General features: G+C 42.4%; 1 protein-coding gene across 1 annotated transcript; it reads left to right on the top strand.

The window, feature by feature from the left end:
- Positions 1-1,136: 1,136 nt before the first annotated feature.
- On the top strand, positions 1,137-3,023 carry LOC310876446 (voltage-gated potassium channel regulatory subunit KCNF1-like). Its single transcript, XM_083789988.1, has one exon. It carries the CDS (start codon positions 1,243-1,245, stop codon positions 2,764-2,766), a length of 1,524 nt encoding a protein of 507 aa, XP_083646114.1. The 5' UTR covers positions 1,137-1,242; the 3' UTR covers positions 2,767-3,023.
- The last annotated feature ends 7,260 nt before the right edge of the window (positions 3,024-10,283 follow it).

The following is a 10,283-nucleotide window of genomic DNA, read 5'->3' as shown; positions in this document are numbered from 1 at the left end:
CAGCCTGAAAGGTCAGTGACAGCAGGGCAGTAACACTCCCTTGGCCCTGTGACTACGATGCATTGGGTAGGCCGGTAGGGCCAACAGGGGTTCAGAGTCTGCAGAAGTAGGCTATATATAGATACACGTATATACACGTTATTCATATAGGCGGTGGCCTATTATAAATATATACATTTCCAAATGAATGAATCAAGACTAATTCAAATACATTGTTATGGTCTACAATTAAATCCATCATTCTGGTTTCAATTAATTAGCCTATAATTTGTTGTGCGCCCTGGAACTGTCCATGGTGCTGGAATCATCAGTCACTCCCTCTCGCTGTGGAGACGCAGGTTTTGTTTTGTTGTGTGTGTGTGTGTGTGTGTGTGTGTGTGTGTGTGTGTGTGTGTGTGTGTGTGTGTGTGTGTGTGTGTGTGTGTGTCAGTGTGTGTGTGTGTGTGTGTGTTTGTGCGTGTGTGTGTGTGTGTGTGTGTGTGTGTGTGTGTGTGTGTGTGTGTGTGCGCGCCTGCGCGCGCGCGAGAGAGAGAGAGACAAAATCTCAGAAATTCCTTGGCTGCAATGTTTGCTTATCATCGCTAGGTGGAGACATGTATATGACATAACCAAAAAAGATGTGTTCCCAATTCTATAAACGCACACTGCACATTGCTATCTACTTCATGTAAATGATTATGTTACAATGTACATCGTTACATGTAGGCTAAACAATTTCAAAAGAAACAAGTTTGCCTTCTTCTCCCCCTTTTTTACCAAGACATCGATTATTTTTGGTTGCTTTGTAGGCTAACTGGTGTTATTATTCTGTGATCGATAACATAAAGACGATGCCCGGGCCTGATCCGTTGTAATTCGCCTCTCGCTACCCCTGTACGCATTTCTGTTTTTCATCCACCCATGTTGTTTGCTATATCAACCTGCGTCCCGCGCGCTGCGCGTCCCGCTGCGCGCACTTCAACGCCAACTTTCAGAGCACGCACCATGCACTGCCAAAAAGACGCGCGCAGAGCAGACAAGTCATTGCAGCGAGGAATACCAAACGAGTCCGAGTCTGACTCTGAGACTGAGTGATCGTCAAGCAAAGATGTTTTGTTTTACTAAATAGGCACCAGAGAGAGAGAGAGAGAGTGTCGTTGGAGATCTAACTTATATCTAGACTACCGCTGTGTATGAACTTTTGCAAAAATATCAATTTCACTGTTCACTGACTAGCATTAGTGAACCTCGGTCCGGAACAGAATGTGGGGTTTTCCAAGGACAAGATATGCGGAATGCAATGGTTCTGAAGCAAGTGAAGAGACAGAGATTGTTGTTAATATTGGAGGCGTAAAGCAATTGCTGTATGGAGACGTTTTGAATCGTTACCCTGAGACACGTTTAGCAGAACTGCAGCTAAAATACTCATCGGGAACTTCGGAGGACCTGTCATCACTTTGTGACGACTATGACCCCGACACAGGGGAGTTTTATTTTGACAGAGACCCTGAAGCATTTAAATGCATATTGGAGTTGTATTATTATGCAGAGGTACATATGAAAAGAGGAATTTGTCCAATTTGTTTCATGAAGGAAATGGAGTACTGGAAAATCGACCCAGAACTCCTTGACGAATGTTGCAAAAGCAACCTGAATGAGGTGGAGGTCGAGCTCGAAGAGATTGCCGAGAAAGTGAAAACTATTCTGGTGGACCGAGAAGGGGATCCGTCGGCCAGGGGGTTTCAGCGCTTCCAGATGCATCTGTGGAGAGTTATGGAGAAGCCGGAGTCCTCGCTCCCTGCGCGCACCATTGCCATCACTTCGTTCCTGTTCATTCTCGTCTCCTCTGTGGTGATGTGCATGGGGACTATTCCAGAACTGCAAGTGAAAGACTCAGAAGGTGACCTTTCAGAGCATCCGACTCTGGAGGTGATCGAGACCGTATGCATCGGATGGTTTACGATCGAATATGTCCTGCGTCTGATATCCTCCCCGAACAAGGTACAATTCATCCTATCTTTCATGAACATCATCGACTTCATGGCAATCATGCCCTTTTACGCGGTGCTGACTTTGAAAACATTCCTCGGCGCAGCGATGATGGAGCTGGCTAACGTGCAGCAGGCGGTGCAGGCTTTGCGCGTCATGCGCATTGCGCGCATCCTCAAACTGGCACGCCACTCCGCGGGTCTGCAGACTCTCACCTCAGCCTTGACGAGCAGCTTCAAGGAGCTGGGTCTGCTGCTGATGTACATGGGCGTGGGAGTGTTCCTGTTCTCCGCGCTGGGCTACACCATGGAGCAGAGCCACCCGGAGACGCTGTTCACCAGCATCCCGCAGTCCTTCTGGTGGGCAGTCATCACCATGACGACGGTGGGCTACGGAGACGTTTACCCCAAGACCACTTTGGGTCGATGCAACGCGGCCGTCAGCTTCCTCTGCGGAGTGATCGCCATCGCCCTGCCGATACATCCCATCATCAACAACTTTGTCATTTTCTACAACAAGCAGCAGGTGCTAGAGACCGCGGCCAAGCACGAGATCGAGCTGATGGCCCTGCGCTCAAGTGACGACGACAACTTGAGGATGACTTCGCCGGACTCTCACAGGTGTGCTGCTGCTGCTGGTGGAGCTGGAGTTTGGGACAACGCCTGCATGCAGCGCTCTTCTGACAGTGACGCTTTCATGCCTCTTCTGAAGACCCCCTCAATAAGTGCAGGCATGCAGAGCCCCATGGAGACACGTTTAGAGGAGGTCACTGAATATAGCATATTGTCTTGTAAATGAACCACCACATAAACTGAGGTAAAATATATTAACAAGAATATTTACTTTAAGTGTTCGACTGTTCGCATCTAAATACCTATATGTTGCTATGTTTAACCCACTATAGTGGGTTTATATTAAACTAGAAAACTGCTCAGAATGGATAATTGTATAAATGGGTAATTGTATACCATTTTAGAAATAATAATGTGCAATAACTTAGGCCTCAGTAACCAGAAACTCAGAGTTGCCTGCCAAAGAAATGTAATTGGCTGCAACATGATATTCCCCTATAAAGAGATGGTGTGGCATATACTTGACCACTGACTTGGGCTTGTAGGCGAGGAGAAGGGAGGCTGTGATGGAGGGTTAGCAACAGGTCAGGCTGTCCACCCACACACGTCCCACACATCTTCCTGCTATCTCTCCGGACAGGCCCCATGCATGGCAACAGATTCACACATGTCAAAGCCAAGCGGAAGCCTTTTGTCCAACCCAACAGGTGGAGCTGGAATGTAAAAGGCGCACATTGTGCTGCGGAACAATGTTTCTCTGGCTTGCTCAGTGCAAATTTAGATTTACAAGTGCGCGCACACAGGCTTATACAAATACCATGCACCACCCACTCGTGCTCACAAACACACACACACACACACACACACACACACACATACACCTCTTCTGCGCCAACAATTTCTTACCTGTTGCCCAACAGGCATTTCATTCAAAGTTTATTATTATTATTACTTTTATTTATTTATTTTAGCATAGGCCTAATTATTGCAAAGACCTATTATGACTTTAGGACAGTTACAGTAAAGCCTCCTAATCCTTACACCCAACTGGAAGTGATCTGAGCCATTCATCCATTTTGTACATATTGTCACTACAATCTCTGTATGAATAGACAATTCTTCTCTTACAATCTTGTGTTACCTAGTAGTAGTTGATAAAAGTTGCCTAAACACAAACTAAATTTGTGTGGTTGATGGAACTAACTAGCTTGACTTTGTCATGAACACTGCAATGTCCATGTTATGTTATAATATAGGGCAATAGTTCAATAGACGAACTGTTGAACAAAGGGGCAGATGTTCCAATTGTTTGTCATATGAAACTTTTGGTATGTTTCTCATTTATCTCCAGTATCTATTTCAGACATTGCCACTCCCCATGATATCACCTCTTACTGATATCAAACAGTTTATGACAGTTTATTAATTATTATTCATCCGTTGTTTGCAGCCTCTGCTAGAAGGATGTTGTCAGTGACAAATGTTTTCAATTTATTTACAATGCAGATTTATTCCTCTGCCAAGACATGGTGTTTGATATCGTGCACCCGAGAACAGGTGAAGGCACATGGATCTAGTGAGGAGTAATTCACGTGTTCCAACCTGCTGACTTGCACTGATTGTTTCCTTGTGACACAGATGCATAAATCAGTATTGAGTTACCCAAACCATTTTGATGACAGCAGCATGCAACAGACGGGTGGGGGGCGCCGGGGCGGGGACTTTCTATTTACAACACCTAAAAATAGGGCATCCATATTCATCCTGTATACAAAATCATAGTTTGGAAAACATACAAAGATAACATATGTTTTCCTTAAAAAACATCCTGATGATGACCTGTTTATTAGTGCTTCTCAAACTATTTCATTTCAAGGACCTGCAAATGTATCTGTCCGCAGACCCCCATCTGAAAAGGTCATCTTAAAATTATTCACAATGTTATGTTTAACTATACTTTTGCTGGGGACCCCGAAGGACCCATTTTTTGTACATATTGAAACCCAGTACAATCACAAACATCTGTGTTGACCACTAATCACTTCGACTGGCAGACTCACCACAGTGGCACGCTGGGAAAGACCTACGCTGTATAGTAGACGGTATCATTTGTTTTGGGCGGAAGTACCACTCAAGGAAATGACGTTGACGCTTTACAAATCAGTTTACATTCTCAATGTATGAAACAAGTGTTAGGTCGAAAGAATATCGTATCCGGGGGTAATGCATCTGACGGATGTTCCGGCCGACACCGTCTCTGCCTTAGGTTGTGACCAGGCTTTTTTCTCTTTGCAGATGAGTAAGCCTGGGACCAAGGCTACACAGTGGTATAGTTGTTATGAGAGAGTGTACTCATTTCACTTTCTGCACTCAAAGTATCACTGCTGGTCTGAGGATATAAATCAGAGTACTGTTCTTAATTGTTTACTGTTGACCATTGAAGATTTGCAGGGCAATATTTGTTTTGGATTCCCAGATTTGTATTAATATGATTTATATCTTTAGACCTTTAAGGCCTATTCATACTCCATTTTAGGTGAAAAGGTGACCACCGTGGTCGTTGGGAAAACATGATGTCACGCAGCGGTGATAAGCGACTCACCGCTCACAGGAACACATCTCTCTGTTTTTACTAACCACCGTTTCTGTGGTCACCTTATCACCTAAACTGGAGTATGAATATGCCTTTAGATCACTGCATTGTGTGAAGTGCACACAATCAAAACCAGAACTATTTAAAACAAAACAAAACAAAAACAAAATAAGGCACTCAGCTAAAAGATATAACGTAGTTGAGTATGTCTCTGTGTATTGACATCAAATCATCTATTTTAATGGTGGATTCAAATTGAACTGAAGACGGTCACTTTCTCAGCTGCAGGAATGCCTCTATAATGGCATATTTAGAAATATAGGAAATACTGTATAGTGCTAGAGTGCTACATTATAATGTGCAGAATCTTTCTTATTCCTCTCGACATGAACATTTAAAAGCCTGTGTGTAGGTGCACCCAGCTGGAGCAATTTTACTCTGCCAACAGAGCTGCATATATGGCATGACAATAATTACACACATTAAATATGACCTTCTAGAAAATAGCCGAATAGTGATGCACTCATCTCACAGGGAAACCGTTTCCCTACCATTTTAATATGCTTTCTTTTAGAATGTCTTTGCATTAGTAGAAGAAAAGTCACCTGTGTGAAGTGAGGGGAGCTAATATATTAAAGTCCAACTCATGTTGATTAGGTGATGTAATGGTGATGTAAAACAAACGTTAAATTCTCTTTATGGTTAATGGCATTTGATGTTTGTGTTAGGGACAAGATGACGTACATTTTCTCTTCATTGTCAATGGCGTTTTTAAAACAAACATTGAACTAAAAACAAACATTAAACCTGTATACATTAAACCTGTATATACCAAAAATAGACCTTTCCGAACAGTAATTTTATCCATTATGTACAGTATGAACTGAGCTGAGCAGAGCTGGTGATTTTAAAATACAATATAGTGACACTTAATAGCAATGTAGGCTACACATGAAATAACATACTGTATGACACTGACTGCAAACCTATGGGAAACTTGGCAAATCCTGGCCATAGGAAAAAAATCACACCCGTGTGAAGTGAGTGGTGCAACTCCGTGTGGGGGTCCCCGGAAGTTCACGGAACATCCAGAGTTTCAAACCCCCAGGAATGTGCCCAGGGGGCCGGGCCGGTAGAGTTAATGTGTGGGGGTCCCCCACACAGCCAGCCAGGGACGGACCCAGCCAGGGACCCAGGGACACACATACTGTAGCTGTCTATAGGAGTGGTTGCACCACTCAAAGAAATGCAGGTAAGGCTGTTCTCTGGACCTTAGCATTCCTCTGCTGATAGTGTCATACTGTTATATATGCTCATGAACATTTTAGGACTGCAGATATTGATGCCACATAAACTACCACTGAGAGAAAATATATGGTGTTTGTAATTGGAAAATAGCTATCCACTAATCATTTATTTGTTATTCGGCGGTTTCGATCAGGGATTAACGGTGCCATGCATTTGTTGCTGCATACAGATAAGTGAGGGAAAAGAACAACTGTGGGTGTATTGAGGTGGCAGCATGTTTTCTGTGAACCTGAAATTAAGAAAATAAATCTTGGGGGTGGATATAGCATTTCCATTTCAGTAAATGTTGTAAACAACCACACTTACACTTACAAAGTGTGTCTGGTTCATACAGTTCCAATTAAGGTCACAGGTGTGAGTCAGAACCTTTCTCTTTAGTCCATGTTTGAAGAGACCATCTTTCTTTACACAGGACAGGAGAACCATTTCACATTATTCCCATGCACTCCAGGAGTTTCAGCTTCCCCCTCCAGGCAGTCGCAGACTCATACAGCGTAAATTGAACATACTAATTATATTCAGTCCAACATTTCCTCAAGCACTGTAGATACAGTATATGTAAATGCATAATTGAGTCATGAAATTGTGTCTGATTGTACCATTATGTATGTTTTCCAAATAATAAAAATTCAATATTGAATATTTTGTCCATTATTCAAGGATTTATAATGATTGATATGAAAATGGCCATGCTTAAGTTAATTATGTAGTCAGCTCAAGTAGCAAATATGTTTGCAGCTGCATTTCTTTCTTTCTTTCTTTCTTTCTTCTCAGTAATTCATATAACTTAGTTAATGTTAATTAATGCCTTAGTATTTCTTTCCATCCATTATTCAAGGATTTATAATGATTAATATGATAGACATATGAAAATGGCCATGCTTGAGTTAATTATGTATTCAGCTCAAGTAGGAAAACTTTGACAGGAAAAGACTCGCTCACCGTATAGAAAAGGAAGTAAAACTCCTTAGACTGAGACTTAGAAAAATATATTTTATTTTATTTTATCATGCTGTGCTCATGGTGCTCTGTGCTCATGGTGCAATTTAAAAAGCAAACGTTTCGGTCCTCAGACCGTCGTCAGTGCTATGTTTTTTCACAGACAAAGAACTTACTCTTAAACAACTCCAAAACAATACAACAGCTCAAGTAGCAAATATGTTTGCTGCTGCATTTCTTTCTTTCTTTCTTTCTTTCTTCTCTCAGTAATTCATATAGTTAATGTTAATTAATGCCTTCGTTAATTATTTAGTTAAAAACATAGTTAATTTGAAATTAGCGATTATGACCATTATTATACCACATAGAAAAAATACACACATTTAACTGCACTAGACATGTTATATTGGCCTTGAGAGTTGCAACACTGCTGATAAATGTATGGACATCTAATTGAGGCAATTGGCCTTGAGAGACATCTCCTCTGGTTGTCGATGATCTTGCCATGGCTGATTATCTCATCCAAAAACAATTATATTTCATGCAGTGGAACATCCTTCTCCTACAGTGGCTACAGTGCTACAATAATTGCAATTAATTTAGGGAGTGGAGTGAGGTCATAAAATCAATATTGTCATCTAGTTTATTCATCTATGGGGACATACAGTATGCGATTTATTCATGTCAGAATTTTCCAAGGTGACATTTCCCATAGAGAGCCAAACAGAAAAGTCCTCTCTAATTATATTAAATACCGTCAAAATCACCAACATTGCAGCTGTAGGGAAAGCTTGAATTATCGTCTTTCAATCTGTAAAGTTTTTGTTTAATAAAAATCACACCCATGTGAACTGAGTGCATGGTGCAACTCCCCCCCCCCCCCCCCCCCCCACCTCTCTCTCTCTCTCTCTCTCATTAGCAGGCAACAGTGCAGCACTATCCCTCTCTCTGTTTCTGGCACAACAGCGCCACCTACTGGTACTCATAGTCATATACTGGTGCTCATTAACGTCACATAGACACATAGGTGAACAACACATAGGTGAACACGGACATTGCTGTTCCTTGGAGTGGTTGCACCACTCAAAAATCCACCGTAGACATTTTATGAGCTACTTCCTGTCAAGACATTCCTTGCAGATGATTATTTTCTAAGTATCAGAGTATGGAATCGCTCGTTATCAGTAAAGCAAGCTATATATACTGGTGCTTGTTGTAGTATGATATGATCTGAGTGCCTATGCTGTGTACTATACAATGTACTTGATATGTATTGTTTACTGCCTGAACTGTAACATACTTTATAGTTAGCTCCTGGAGTGGAGACATCTAGACAGCACAGCAAGGTCAGCGTGCTGCAGGCAGCTAGATTGTTATGTCTAGTTAGTTAGTGACGTCATTAGGACATGAGGATCCAAAAGCTATATATGTTCTGTATGTATGCAATAAACTTTGTGAACGTCTTAGCGTGATACTGTCTGGTGTCATGTTATTGTTCTCCCGGGCCCGTCCGTCTGTCCGCCGCCGGACCAAGGAATGATTCAACCGGGTCGTCACACGCCACCCAGCCTACACACACAAGACCGGTCTGTCAGAACCAGACGAGGGTCCAGTACAACAGTGCTCATTAACCAACACATAGGCACATAGGTGAACCAACACATAGGTAGGTGAACACGGACATTGCTGTTCCTTGGAGTGGTTGTACCACTCAAAAATCATCTGCAAGGAATTTCTTGACAGGAAGTATCTCATAAAATGTCTACGGTGGATTTTTATGAAACAAACACTTTAGAGATTGAAAGAGGACTTTTCTGTTTGGATGAATGGGCTGTCTATGGGAAGTGTCACCTAGGTATCACCTTGCTGGCAAGATGGCTGCGGTCATGAATAAAGAGAATATGTCAAAGTATGACAGCTCTGCATTATTAAAATGGGCAGTGCCAGGCTTTTGCCATAGGCCAATGCAACACTCCCAAGTGAAGAGTTTCATTTAAAAATGAACAATAAATCATTGGAAAAGTGTGACTGCTACTCTGCAATTGATTCCTGGCACTGTTTTGGTGAAGAGGGAAAAGGTGTAACAGACATCTGAGGGACTAATGTCAACAAATGATGACTGCCTCGGCCCAAGAAAGATGTCTCAGACAAGTTCTTCTTCATCATACTATCTCACTTCGCCCTCAGGAACAACTAGCCTTTCTTACTGCCAGTGATACAGTATCCAGTATCCTGCCAAGGACTGTCTAAAGAGGACGAGGCATCTCGTCCTATTTCGACAGTCCTTGTATCCTGCATAGCCTTGGGCGCTTGACCTTGCGCCTGCCTTCTAACAGGCTTTCTAAAGCCCATTTGAAAGCCTATAGTGGGCAGACTGGGCACTACATTGACCATGCTAAGTAACAACAGCTGAGAGGCCCATTAACAGCAGCCATATAAAGCACTCCAGGAAAATTGGAGCCAGATGAATTTCGCAGAGATCCCAGAGGATGATGGTCTCATGTGAGACCAGAGCGAGTTGACATCGGTCAGAGAACCAAACAGATACCAAACAGATTTAGAAGAGAAGCCTCCAATAGAGAGTATGCACAATGCACATGCATGCTTTTCCCATCAGGACACGCCCACCCTCATCTAGACTGAGTGGCAAAACATTGAGCAGTGTTGGAGTTTGGAAGCCCTTGTTGGAAATCACTCAACTGTCCTGCGTCCCACCCGTTTCTAAATGTCACATAATGCAGGAGGCCGCAAAGTTGTGTTATTGAAAACAAGCACTTCCAAACTCTGACACTTAAATGCAGGGCATTTCTTGACAGAAAGTAGCTCATAATGTTTCTATGGTGGATTTTTAGGAAACAAAAACTTTGCAGATAGAAAGAGGATAATTCAAGCTTTTCGTACAG

This window comes from Protomyctophum parallelum (assembly GCF_964188405.1).
Source record: "Protomyctophum parallelum genome assembly, chromosome: 19".
NCBI lineage: Eukaryota > Metazoa > Chordata > Actinopteri > Myctophiformes > Myctophidae > Protomyctophum > Protomyctophum parallelum.
The sequence above is the reverse complement of the archived record's forward strand: the minus strand, read 5'-3'. Positions and strand labels throughout refer to the sequence as shown.